This window comes from Halichoerus grypus, chromosome 1 (assembly GCF_964656455.1).
Source record: "Halichoerus grypus chromosome 1, mHalGry1.hap1.1, whole genome shotgun sequence".
Lineage (NCBI taxonomy): Eukaryota > Metazoa > Chordata > Mammalia > Carnivora > Phocidae > Halichoerus > Halichoerus grypus.
The window spans coordinates 126,358,986-126,373,536 of NC_135712.1; the positions used below are offsets into that span (position 1 = coordinate 126,358,986).

The following is a 14,551-nucleotide window of genomic DNA, read 5'->3' on the forward strand; positions in this document are numbered from 1 at the left end:
TGCTCTCTCTCTATCTCTCTGTCAAATAAATAAATAAAATCTTTAAAAAAAAAAAAGAACATATTATGAGCCACTGTATGCCCGCAAATTAGATAATCTGGAAGAAATGGATGCATTCCTAGAGATGTATCAACTACCAAAACTGAACCAGGAAGAAATAGAAAACCTGAACAGACCTATAACCACTAAGGAAATTGAAGCAGTCATCAAAAGTCTCCCAATAAACAAGAGCCCAGGGCCAGATGGCTTCCCAGGGGAATTCTACCAAACATTTAAACAAGAATTAATACCTATTCTTCTGAAAGTGTTCCAAAAAATAGAAATGGAAGGAAAACTTCTAAACTTGTTTTATGAGGTCAACATTACCTTGATCCCAAAACCAGAGAAAGACTCCATCAAAAAGGAGAATTACAGACCAATATCCCTGATGAACATGGATGCAAAAATTCTCACCAAAATCCTAGCCAATATGACCCAACAGTACATTAAAAGGATTATTCACCATGACCAAGTGGGATTTATTCCTGGGCTAAAAGTTTGGTTCAACATCCGCAAATCAATTAATGTGATGCAATACATTAATAAAAGAAAGAACAAGAACCATATGATCCTCTCAATAGATGCAGAAAAAAGCATTTGACAAAGTACAGCATCCTTTCTTGGTCAAAACTCTTCAGAGTATAGGGATAGAGGGTACATACCTCAATATCATAAAAGCCATCTATGAAAAACCCCAGCGAATATCATTCTCAATGGGAAAGAACTGAGAGCTTTCCCCCTAAGGTCAGGAACATGGCAGGGTTGTCCACTATCACCACTGCTATTCAACGTAGTTCTAGAAGTCCTAGCCACAGCAATCAGACAACAACAACAAAAAAATAAAAGGCATCTGAATCAGCAAAGAAGAAGTCAAACTCTCACTCTTTGCGGATGATATGATACTTTATGTGGAAAACCCAAAAGACTCCACCCCAAAACTGCTAGAACTCATACAGGAATTCTGTAAAGTGGCAGGATATAAAATCAGTGCACAGAAATCAGTGGCATTCCTATACACCAACAATAAGACAGAAGAAAGAGAAATTAAGGAGTTGATCCCATTTACAATTGCACCCAAAACCATAAGATACCTCGGAATAAACCTAACCAAAGACGTAAAAGATCTGTACTCTAGGAACTACAGAACACTCATGACAAAAATTGAAGAAGACACAAAAAGATGGAAAATTATTCCACGCTCATGGATCGGAAGAATAAACATTGTTAAAATGTCTGTGCTGCCCAGAGCAATCTATACCTTCAATGCCATCCCATTCAAAATTTCAATGACATTTTTCAAAGTGCTGGAACAAACAATCCTAAAATTTGTAAGGAATCAGAAAAGACCCCGAATCGCCAAGGAAATGTTGAAAAAGAAAAAGCTGGGACATCACGTTGCCCAATTTCAAGCTATATTACAAAGCTGTGATTACCAAGACAGCATGGTACTGGCACAAAACAGATATATAGACCAATGGAACAGAATAGAGAGCCCAGATATGGACCCCCAACTCTATGGTCAAATAATCTTTGACAAAGCCGGAAAAAATATGCAATGGAAATAAGTCTCTTCAATAAATGGTGCTGGGAAAATTGGACAGCCACATGCAGAAGAATGAAACTTGACCATTCTCTAACACCATACACAAAGATAAACTCAAAATGGATGAAAGACCTCAATGTGAGAGAGGAATCCATCAAAATCCTAGAGGAGAACATAGGCAGTAACCTCTTTGACATCGCCCACAGCAACTTCTTTCAAGCTATATCTCCAAAGGCTAGTGAAACAAAAGCAAAAATGAACTTTTGGGACTTCATCAAGATAAAAAGCTTCTGCACAGCAGAGGAAACAGTCAACAAAACATAGAGGCAACCCACAGAATGGGAGAAGATATTTGCAAATGACACTACAGATAAAGGGCTGGTATTCAAGATCTATAAAGAACTTCTCAAACTCAACACCCAAAAAACAATCAAGTCAAAAAATGGGCAGAAGACATGAACAGACACTTCTCCAAAGAAGACATACAAATGGCTAACAGACACATGAAAAATGATCATCATCGTAGCCATTAGGGAAATTCAAATCAAAACCACATCGAGATACCACCTTACACTAGTTAAAATGGCAAAAATGGACAGGGAAAGAAATAACAAATGTTGGAGAGGTTGTGGAGAAAGGGGAGCCCTCTTACACTGTTGGTGGGAATGCAAGCTGGTACAGCCACTTTGGAAAACAGTGTGGAGTTGCCTCAAAAATTTAAAAATAGAGCTACCCTATGACCCAGCAATTGCACTCCTGGGTATTTACCCCAAAGACACAGATGTAGTGAAAAGAAGGGCCATATGCACCCCAATGTTCATAGCAGCAATGTCCGCAGTAGCCAAACTGTGGAAAGAGCCGAGATGCCCTTCAACAGATGAATGGATAAAGAAGATGTGGTCCATATATACCATGGAATATTACTCAGCCATCAGAAAGGATGAATACCCAACTTTTACATCAACATGGATGGGACTGGAGGAGATTATGCTAAGTGAAATAAGTCAAGCAGAGAAAGTCAATTATCATATGGTTTCACTTATTTGTGAAACATAAGGAATAGTATGGAGGACATTAGGAGAAGGAAGGGAAAAATGAAGGGGGGGTAATCGGAGGGAGAGATGAACCATGAGAGACTATGGACTCTGAGAAACAAACTGAGGGTTTTGGGGGGGGATGGGTTAGCCCAGTGATGGGTATTAAGGAGGGCACGTACTGCATGGAGCACTGGGTGTTATATGAAAACAATGAATTGTGGATCACTACATCAAAAAACTAATGATGTATGGTATGGTGACTAACATAACATAATTAAAAAAAAAAAAAAGACAAGTGATAACAAATGCCAGCAATGATGTAGAGAAAAGGGAACCCTCATGTACTGTTGGTAGGAATGTAATTTGGGACAGCCACTGTGGAAAACAGTATGAGGTTCCTCAAAAAATTAAAACTAGAACTACAGTATGACCCAACAGTTTCACTTCTGGGGGTTTATCTGAAGAAAACAAAATAATTTGAAAAGATATATGCACCCCCACGTTCATTATATCATTATTTACAATAGTCAAGATAGGAAACAACCTGTGTCAATTCATACATGAATGGATAAAGAAGAGTGGTGTGTATATATGTGTGCACATTATATACATACAATGGACTATTATTCAGCCATAAAAAGGAACGAAACCTTGCCATTTGCAACAACATGGATGGACCTGTAGGACATTATGCTAAGTAAAATAAGTCAGAGAAAGACAAATACTGTATGATCTCACTTATATCTGGAACCAAAAAAAAAAAAAAAACAAAAGCCAAACATGTCCTTGATCCAGAGAAGAGATTGGTGATTGCCAGAGGCAGAGGGTAGGGAGTGGGCAAAGTGGGTAAAAGGAGTAGAAAGGTACAAAGTTCCAGTTATAAACCAAACTAAGTCCTGGGGATGTAATGTACAGCATGGTGATTATAGTTAATAATATTTTGCATATTTTAAAGCTGCTAAGAAAGTAGATCTTAAAAGTTCTCTTCACAAGAAAAAAATTCTGTAACTATGTATAGGAACATATGTTAATTAGACTTACTGTGGTGATCATTTTGCAACCCAGTAGATCCCCTTTCCCATGGGGGATACTTTTAAGATCCCCAGTGGATGCCTAAACCACAGATCATACCGAGCCCTGTATATATTATTTTTCCCTGTACACACATACCTATGATAAAGTTTAATTTATGAATTAGGCATAATAAGACATTAACAGCAATAACTAATAATAAAATAGAATAATTATAACAATATACTATAATCAAAGTTATGTGAATGTGGTCTCTCTCTCAAAATACCTTACTGGACTGACTTACCCTTCTTCTTGTGATGACGTCTGATGATAAAATGTCCCAGTGATGAACTGAAGTGAGGTGAATGGAGTAGGCACTGTGATGGAGCCATGGGCTACTGTTGACCTGCTGACCTTACGTCAGAGGAGGATCATCTGCTCCTGGACCATGGTTGATGACCGCTAACTGAAACTGGGGAAAGTGAAACCAGGGATAAGGTGGACTACTATATATGCAAATATCAAATCAGGAGTTGTGTGCCCGAAACTAATAAATGTTGTATTACATAATAAATAAATTACCAAAGAACCCCATAATGCTGTGATAAAAATGAGATTTAGAGCAGAGAGCAACTAGCAAACAAGGACGTCGGAGTGGGCCCAGAAAGACGGATGGACTTAGATTCAGCTGTAGCATTTAGCATTAGGTAAGTGGGAAAGAAGGCAGTGCGAGGTGTCCCACTCATAGTGTGATGTTTCGTAAGTACCTTAACGACGGCAGCCCCAATTACGGAGTGCTTGCTGTGTGCCATCATCTGCTTATAGTAGCCCCCGAGGCAGGTCAGGCTGGTGACCCTCCTTCTGCAGATAAGGATGATGAAGAGGTCAGACCACCTGCTCACCGTCACACAGCTAGGAAGTGATGGACTTGGCGGAGAGTCGGAGTCTGCAGTCATGTCTCTCTACACTATACTTGCCTGCTAATAAAGTGTCAATAGCCTGATACGAATTCTGGCATTTATAGTGGGTTTTAAAGTTTGTTTTTCATTAAATTACTGGGTTTTTTTGTTGAAACAGAGGACACTTTGCCGAGTTGCTGAGTTACTGGCAGTTTGTTGGCAAAGACAAAAGCGCAATGGCAGCAGAGTACTTTGATTCCTTGAAGCAGTATGAGAAAACCTGTGAAGGCGAGGAGAACATGATTTGCTTGGCTGATCTTTATGAAACCCTGGGGCGATTTCTCAAGGATCTAGGCCTCCTCAGTCAGGTAACTTCAGCAGGGGGTCAGAGGTAGGTAGGTTTTTCCTGTTTGCTCTTCTGTCCTTGCTAGGAGTTTAGTGCAGTTTTCATTCGTTGTGCTAATGAGATTGCAGATCTTACAGCATTTCACTCACTTGGAACTGGGCTTTAACCTTTTTTTTTTTTTCTCTAGGCTGTGGTGCCTTTGCAGAGGTCCCTAGAAATTCGAGAAACAGCTTTAGATCCAGATCACCCAAGAGTGGCTCAGTCCCTCCACCAACTAGCAAGTGTGTACGTGCAGTGGAAGAAGTTTGGCAATGCAGAACAGCTGTATAAACAGGCCTTAGAAATCTCTGAAAATGCTTATGGTGCAGAACATCCCCATATTGCTCGTGAACTTGAGGCACTGGCAACTTTGTACCAGAAACAAAATAAGTAAGACTTAGATCAGTCATACTCTGGTTTTACGATGGGGAGTCACATTCTTAATGTACTTATGTGGTAAGCTTGGTTTTGTGGCTGTGTTACTTTTCTTATCCAATATTCTTTTGAATCTGCCATGTTCAAAGATTATTCTTGGTCTTGGGTCTTTGTGGAGTAAACAGAAAATTAGAACTACGAGATTCACCTCCATTTGAAGATGCGTGGATAGAACATGGACTTTGGAGTCATATAGTCGGGTTTGAATCTGGGCTCCTTCACCAACTAGCTTTGTAATATTAAGTGCACTGCTAATACAGGGCAGCAAACGTTGTCCACAGGCCAAGTCCACTAGGCCCCTTGTTTTGTAAATAAGATTGTATTGGAACATAGTCACATTTTTTCATGTACATATTGTCTGTGGTTGCTTCCATGATTCAGCAGAGTTCCATAGTTGTAACAGAGACTATGTGGCCCACAAAGCCTAAAATATTTACTATGTAGCCCTTTCCAGAAAAAGTTGACCAATCCCTGGCATAACAAAAAGTCTCATATCTATTAGACACCCACTGAATGGCCTCTTTTCCTCTATCAGAAATCATGTATCGTAAATGATGCATATTGGAATTTTTTCTTTTAATTTCTAGAGGTGTTGTTTCACACAAATTTTGTGTGAATTTCATGTTTATATTTGACCAGAAATTAGCATGTACAGAAGAAGGTGGTAGAGGAAACTAAAATTTTAGATTTTCATTTAGTTAGGTCATCCTTTAGAGATTCAGAGTGAGTTAAATCAGTTAAAAATCTGTTAAATGTCAGCTACTTGGAGGATTAGGTTTGTTTTGTTAGATTTTGTTTTATGAAGGTTTTTGTTATTTTTAATTCCATGTGACTATCATTTTTAGAAATTATGCTATATTTAAGAGCCAAAAAAAGCTTTGCACTAGGTAAGGAATGCCTTCATTTCACTGAAGTATGATACTTTGGACATATGCTTCTTTTGTTTGACTTTATTGTTATTTTTTTTTTTTTAAGATATGAACAAGCTGAACATTTTAGGAAAAAATCCTTTAAAATTCGTCAGAAGGCTACAAGGAGAAAAGGCAACTCGGTAATGAGAGATTTCTTTTGTGTTGTGTTTAGAACCAGAGGAAAAGCGCATCTCTGAATATCATAATATAGCTGCATACACCTCATATGTTTAAGAACTTTAGATATTAAAGTGATTTCAACAAAAGTACTAACATTTTCTTATTTACACATAATACATGTTAAGTATTAGTATTACTGAGAAGTACAACTTAGCAGACTTTAAAAAAGTGGAACTGTATATTATGGTTATTTTGCAATATATACATATGTGAAATCATTATGTTGCACACCTTAAACTTACACAGTGTTTTATGACAATTATGTCTCAGTGAACATGGAAAAATTTTTTTTTTACTTTTTTAAAGTGGAACTATAAAGTTCATTTGAAGGTTAGACTTTGGAAGATGGACTTAAAAGCTGCTTCAATTCTTTAAAGGAAAAACAAATAAAAAATTTAATTATGTTAGATTCAGATGCAAAGAAATTCTTACCTTTGAGCACAAACACCAAAATTATTTTCGTTTTTCTAAGCTGCTGATAAAATCTAAATATAGCCTGTTTTAACTTCAAATGCTATGTAAATTTTTTAAATATACTTGACATAGGGTGCCTGGATGGCTCAGTCGTTAAGCGGCTGCCTTCAGCTCAGGTCATGATCCCAGGGTCCTGGGATCGAGTCCCACATCGGGCTCCCTGCTCAGTGGAGAGCCTGCTTCTCCCTCTCCCTCTGCCTGCCTCTCTGCCTACTTGTGCTCTCTCTCTCTATCTCTGTCAAATAAATAAATAAAATCTTAAAAAAAAAAAAACATTTAAAAATATACTTGACATAGAACATTCTGTAAATTTAAGGTGTACAGCATGCTAATTTGATACATTATGTATTGTAATCTAATTGCCATTGGAGTGATAGCACCTCTGTCATATCACATAATTATTGTTTCCTTTTTATGGTGGGAATAGTTAAGATCTAATCTCTTAGCAAGTTTGATGATTTTAATACAGCATTATTGTCTACATTCACTATACTGTGCATTTGATCTCCAGGATTTATTTGTCTACTACTTGCAAGTGCTAGGTGCAATTTAAGTACCTGATGTTTTTAAGTGTTTAAGCCGTGGGATTGGTAAGTATCTGCAGGTTAATTCTGTGTCCTGATCTTTTTGAAGCACTTGGGACTCAGTTCACTTTGCTAAAATAGCTCATCATCACTTTCTCAAAACAGCTTTTGGTGGATTTTAGAATGTGATGCCATGTGGAAGTATGTGCATTTGCAATAACCACTGGATTAATTCAGTGTGATACTTAAAATAACTGTAATCTACTTTAAGGGAACAAAAAGAGAAAGGATTTCTTAGAACTCCAGTGTAGTATTTCAGAATCAAGGACTGCACTTATTACTTATTCTCCATTTGTGTTTGCTTCAGTATGGATTTGCCCTCTTACGTAGACGAGCCCTGCAGTTAGAAGAGCTCACACTAGGAAAGGACACACCTGACAATGCTCGGACCCTCAATGAGCTGGGCGTTCTCTACTATCTTCAGAATAACCTGGAGTGAGTACCATGATGCTAATAATGAAAACAAGTGTCCATTTTGTCTCTTAGATGCAAAGCTGCTTTCCGTTTCTATCAAGTCAAGCTAGAATAAATTGATAGAAACCATGCCAGATTTCACGTATGGTAGGTTATGAACATATAGCCACGCTGAACAAAGGCCATGGCATTTTTTTTACTGTTTCCTGTCACATTGTTGCTTTTATTGGCTAAAAAGTTATTCTGTAGCATCCCTAGTATGTTTTATATGATTATAAAAAGTGTTTTGATAGATACTGTACATGAGACTTCACAGAAGAAACTTGGCACCAAGGGAGAATAAAGGATAGGATGTAGATGGCTGCTGGTTTTGGTCTTCAGTTTATTTGGACTTAAAAGATTCAAAAAGACATTAATACATTGGATATCAAAAAAATTTGATACTTTGGATATCAAAAAAAAAATTAGATACTTTGGATATCAGCTACTGCCCTGGTGAACTTAGCTGTTCTCTATAGCCAAATGGTAAGTTCCCACATATTAACTCTTTATGAATAGTTTTAAGGTATGAAATATAAACATGAAATAGATGTGGCACAGTAAAAGTAACTAAAGAAAATTTAAGCCGGATACTTAACTGGCTTCGGAAGGGGTTTCAATTAAAAATTATATCGTAGTAACTTCAGAGGGAAAAACAATGAATACCAAAATCTTTTGAATTAGGTCTACTAATTTTAAAGGTATCAGAAGTTTGTTTGGAAAATATTTATGAGTTTGTCTTTTAGGAAAAGTCAAGTGGAGAACTGAGGCAATCATCTAGATACTTTAGGCCCTCACACTATCAGGAAAGCATTTTTAATTTTTGGAAAAGGGCAGGAAGGGATGAGGGGTAGGAAAGAGGGAGAGAGAGGACTCTGAGCCAAATCCTTCATATTAACTATCTTGGATTTAAGAATAAAAATGCTTCAGTTCTCCACCTAACTAGGGCTAAGGATTCTTACTTCTAGAGAATAAATTATTTAAACCATTTTGGGGTTTTGTTCGTAGAACAGCTGACCAGTTTCTGAAGCGGTCCTTAGAAATGAGAGAGCGAGTCCTAGGACCAGATCACCCCGACTGTGCCCAGTCTTTAAATAATCTGGCAGCTCTATGCAATGAAAAGAAACAGTATGATAAAGCAGAAGAACTTTATGAAAGGGCTTTAGACATCCGGAGACGAGCATTAGCTCCTGATCACCCTTCTTTGGCCTATACAGTGAAACATCTTGCAATCTTGTATAAGAAAATGGTAAGTAATCCTTGACATGCTTACATGTGTTTTATAATATACCAATTAAGTCATAATTACTGTCAGTAAAATAATTTTCTTCTGATGGATTATTTTCTATGAGCTTTTCAATCATAATGATTAAATTTTTTAACAAATAGTTGAGTAGAACATTAAAAAATAGTGTATCAGATTTAATTAAGGTACTGGTTTAGTTTTATTAAAATACATTCCAAATACAAATGCATTCATCAACGTTCTAAGTGGAACTCATATTTCAGAAGTTCTAAAATTCAGCCACTATTAAGTTTTCTGAGTTAAGCAGCCATAATCACAACAAATCACCTACTTGTCAGAGGTGAAAGAGGAATCTTTGTAGGTGATTAAATGAGCATTTCAATTTCACAGTTTCTTTTCTTTGCCTGTAATGAAATGTAACCATTCTTTTCCCTAGGGTTCTAGCCTAAGTGATGTTTGGAATTTTTGTAGCTGTTCTAAAAAAAAAAAAAAAAAAAAGTCTGATTTCATTTCATTTAGTGCAGTTACAGAGCTACGTAGACTATCTCTAGACTTTGTGGGACCCTTGCTGGTCAACCTGGGCCTGAAGTTAATGTTTTAGTAAGAATGATGCACTGTTGCTATTTCTGCCCAACTTTCAGGTGAAAAAGAAATAATTAGAGGGGTGCCTTCGTGGCTCAGTCAATTAAGCATCTGCCTTCGGTTCAGGTCATGATCCCAGAGTCCTGAGATCAAGCCCTGCACTGGGTTCTCTGCTGAGCAGGGAGCCTGGGAGTCTGCTTCTCCCTCTCCTTCTGCTGCTCCCCCTGCTTGTGTGCTTTCTCCCTCTCTCTAATAAATAAAATCTTTAAAAAAAATTAGAAGAATCTCGAAGGGATTTGGTGGGAAATGAGATTTTATTTTTGATGCCATATCTAAATTATGTATAGTAGCAAACATTTTACTGCATATTTTTACTTCACTGGTAACTGAGTGATAATAAACATTTTACTGGCATATTTTTCCTTCACTGGGAACTGAGTGATAGAGTGAGCTTTATAAAAGGGCTTTCTGAATTATCAAAGAAAATGTTTTTATATTCAATGTATATTCAATTACATTCAATGCTACATTGAATATAAAATTTCAGTTTGTAGGTGATTAAAAACTGAATATAGATTTCGGTTATCTATAAACTGAACCATTAAAGTAGAAGATGTTTCTGAAATTTTTTTCTCAAAATTACTCTTTAATAGAAAATTTTATTTATGGAAAAAGCTTTGATCAGATGGTATTTATTATTTTAATATTTTTGTTAGATTTCACTTTTGTTTTTTAGGGGAAACTTGACAAAGCTGTACCTTTGTATGAGCTGGCTGTTGAAATTCGGCAGAAATCCTTTGGCCCAAAGCACCCCAGTGTAGCTACTGCCCTGGTGAACTTAGCTGTTCTCTATAGCCAAATGGTAAGTTCCCACATATTAACTCTTTATGAATAGTTTTAAGTTATGAAACATAAACATGAAATGGATGTGGCACAGTAAAAGTAACTAAAGAAAATTTAAGATTACTAATGCTTCCTTTAGTACTTGAGAAATTATTGAAGTTACATTTGTAACATGGTCCTTTCCTCTTAGTGTAAAACACGTACTGAGTATTTATTTAGTTCATTGCATAAGTTTCGTTTTTAAATTCTGGAGACTTTGTACATCTCTTTGTCTAATACTATCTTTAAGCTGTGGCATTTGCCTGTGATAGGTGAAAAGCAGGTATCATACCCACTGAGCAATAAGGAAACAGGTTTTTCTTATATTATTGGATTAAGTTCAGTGGTCACCAAGCTGGGTCTAAAACTTAGGTTTCTGACTTTCTATTATATGCTTCTACCATGATGATTAGTAATAAATTTTTAATCTGTAGGAGGATATTAACATTTTTAAAGGGGCTTACCCCAGTAGATCAGCTTAGTCTAGAATGTTAATAGTAATTTCAGCAACTCAGTGTGTTCAAGTGAATATTACTGGTTTTTTTTTTTTATAAGAAAAAACACATTGAAGCCTTGCCATTATATGAAAGAGCATTAAAGATTTATGAAGACAGCCTGGGTCGGATGCATCCTCGAGTTGGAGAAACATTAAAAAATTTAGCCGTGCTTAGGTAAGAATTTTTTGTTTCCTGTTTCCTGGTAACAGCCAAACTCCATTTTAGAACAACTTTAATTTGACCTATCATAGAACAACACAGAATATTAGTGCTAATTGTTTTTTTCTTGGAAGAGGGGAAGGGGTTGTTTTGGGTTGATTTACTTCAAGATACTAAAGTAGTATCCAGAAGTGAAATAAATGTTGCATAATCTATTTTGTAGAGGAATGTACCATGTAAATAGTGAAAGGTGATTTACATTTGCAGCTAACTGGTTCTGGGGGTAATATGGGCAATTTGCTGCCCTCAAAAGCTATTTACCATTAAGTGCATGTTGATTTTGGGTGCTTAGGTAGCTCAGTCAGTTAAGCATCTGACTCTTGGTTTTGGCTCAGGTCATGATCTCAGGGCTGTGAGACTGAGCCCTGGTCAAGCCCTGCATTGGGCTCCGCGCTGGGCCTGGAGCCTGCTCAAGATTCTCTCTCCCTCCCCCTCTGCCCCTCCCCCAATCCCGTGTGCACACTTTTTCTCTCTGAAAAAAAAAAAAAAAAAAAAAACGCATGTTGATTTTGCTTTATCTGGGTTTGTGTATCTCAGGATGCAGAGACTTCCCTTAGCAATTCCACTGCATCTATTACAACATGGTCTTAATGGTGTCTATGTGAGGCACTGAGATACACTTCAGCAGTTCAGACAGAAAGAGGAGTTTGGGTATTCTATTTTACTGGTCTGCCTGAGTGAATGCACACGCTGGAAATAGAAAGGAGAGAATGGGGAATTATTCACAACTTGTTATTCTGTATCCTGTAAGGTCATTTCAAATTAAGAGGGTATATTCTCATTTTAACAATTTTTTCTCTCAAAGCTATGAAGAAGGGGATTTTGAAAAAGCTGCTGAACTATACAAAAGGGCGATGGAAATAAAAGAAGCAGAAACGTCACTTTTGGGTGGAAAAGCTCCTTCCCGACACTCCTCAAGTGGGGACACATTTAGCTTAAAAACAACCCATTCTCCTAATGTTTTCCTTCAAGGACAGAGGTAATAGCAATTACAATTCATTGCAAATGCACCTTAGGATAAAATAATTAAGAAATATTTGGAACCTAAGAATTTAAAACAAAAAAATGTTGAGTTTATTTTTATTTTGTGTGGTTTAACTGGTATGTGCATAAAATTGCATAGGACTACGTTAAAGTTTGAGTCACGATTGTGTCAGTGTTAGCTGCTTAAAAGAATTAACTTTCTTAATGTATGGGATCCATGGATGTGGACACATTAGAACCCTAAAATGACATGAAGAATTGATCATGAAGAGTGGTTGTTCTCTGTTCAAGAAGACCTGGCATAGCTGTGAAGACAAGGAGTTCAATTCCATAATTCTTTCATCTCTCAAGAGCTACACTGGCCTCACCATTCCTGGTCGTGCTTTTCAGCAGTAGCCTGGCCCAAATCTCTACCTCAAAGAAAAGTTTCAAGAAATAAAGGGATAATGTTCATGGAAGGTTTGAATTATTTTCTGTAAAATGAACTAGTAACAGTTGTCTGTGACTGCTACATTTTTTAAAAAGTCTACCTTTTCCATGAGCAGCCTGGGCCAAGCCCTCTGCTTTCTGCTCTCTCTACATTGTTCTGCTGTGTTATGTGTATCTGCATAATCTGAAGTTTTTAATGCAGTAAGTCGAGCTCTTAGCATTCTTTGACCTTCCCCAAAATAGGGACATGACAGTCTCCTCTTCTTTCTTAAATGGCCTAAATCTCTCTTCATTTATCTCAAACTCAGATTAGTCTATTTTATATTGAAAATGAAATATGTTTTACAGGTTTTATAAAAGTTGTCACATTTTGATTTTGTGCCATTTATGTATTTATACATAATAAAACCTTCAATTTTAATACCTTTAAGATTCCAACATATTAATTATAAAGGTGAAAGATATAACCATACTTCACTGTTTTAAAATAAAAGTGCAATTTCAAGGTTTTTTTTCCCACTTCAATTTATACAAGAGAGTTGTAGTTACATAATTAATACTTTGAACATTACAAAAAATACTTGAAAAATATCCATACTGAATAGTTTGCTCAAATTAAGTTTTGGCGGGGTGCCTGGGTGGCTCAGTCGTTAAGTGTCTGCCTTCGGCTCAGGTCATGATCCCAGGGTCCTGGGATCGAGCCCTGCATCAGGCTCCTTGCTCCGCGGGAGGCCTGCTTCTCCCTCTCCCACTCCCCCTGCTTGTGTTCCCTCTCTCGCTCTCTCTCTCTCTGTCAAATAAATAAATAAAATCTTCAAAAAAAAAAAGTTTTGGCAACTTTATTGGGTTTTGGTTAATGTTCTGTAAGGCTTGGCTACACACAGGGTGGTCCATGAACTGGGATCATCAGTATGAAAAATTAGCTTATGAAAAATTAAGACTCTAGAGCCTCTCCTCAGACCTACTAAATCAGAATCTGCAATTTGACTAGATCTCCAGGTGGTTCATATGCACCTAAGTTTGAGAAGCAGTGGTCTAATTTTAAGGCACTATAGTGGTCACTTAGAAGAATTTGGCAGGATCTTATAAAATGAGCATCCTTCTTCCCCTTTTGAGAGAAGTTCAAAAGGAAAGAAGATAAAATATGACCATAGTACATCTTTCTGGGTTTGCCAGCTATGAAAGGTACAAAGTAATTACATTCACAAATTACCATATACTGATTTCAGAATTAAGCTACTAAAGTTTAAAATTTGATTATCTGGTAATATAGTAATTTAATACACTATAAGTAGTATATTAAGTTTAATGCCTCTAAAAAAAACTGCTTTAGGAAATAATCTGAGATTAATATTCTAGAAGAACCCTGAAAAAAGGAAAAAACAGCAAAAGAATAATAGGCCTTTATTCTTTGTTCCCACAAAATTTGGACTTGAAAAACATAAGTGGAAATATAATAGTATTCAAAGTGATTTATGGTAAAAATTCATTAATTAGTTAGGGGTTGAGGACTCCATATATTTCATAAAATTTAAGTTTAAATATACTTTTGAAGCTGCATTTTGATCTTACTTATTGTACTACCAACTCAAATGTTTTCATGTAAAGTGTCTACTTAAAAAGCTAAAAGTAGGGGCGCCTGGGTGGCTCAGTTGGTTAAGTGTCTGCCTTCAGCTCAGGTCATGATCCTGGAGTCCTGGGATCAAGCCCAGCATCGGGCTCCCTGCTCAGCAGGGAGTCCGCTTCTCCCTCTTCCCC

At 36.9% G+C, this 14,551-nt stretch overlaps 1 protein-coding gene across 4 annotated transcripts in view; it reads left to right on the forward strand.

The window, feature by feature from the left end:
• NPHP3 (nephrocystin 3) overlaps positions 1-13,218 on the forward strand; it is a 57,913-nt gene extending 44,695 nt beyond the window's left edge. Inside the window, exons 20-27 of one of the 4 annotated variants that reach the window (XM_036084675.2) lie at positions 4,711-4,900; positions 5,066-5,307; positions 6,328-6,403; positions 7,809-7,936; positions 8,963-9,203; positions 10,519-10,644; positions 11,220-11,335; positions 12,186-13,218. In XM_036084675.2, coding sequence (XP_035940568.2) covers positions 4,711-4,900; positions 5,066-5,307; positions 6,328-6,403; positions 7,809-7,936; positions 8,963-9,203; positions 10,519-10,644; positions 11,220-11,335; positions 12,186-12,363 — 1,297 coding nt within the window. In that variant the 3' untranslated portion in view covers positions 12,364-13,218. Of the gene's footprint in view, positions 1-4,710; positions 4,901-5,065; positions 5,308-6,327; positions 6,404-7,808; positions 7,937-8,208; positions 8,435-8,962; positions 9,204-10,498; positions 10,645-11,219; positions 11,336-12,185 lie in introns of those variants that run through there. The other 3 variants (XM_078071732.1, XM_078071734.1, XM_078071733.1) reach the window with 3 other exon arrangements.
• The last annotated feature ends 1,333 nt before the right edge of the window (positions 13,219-14,551 follow it).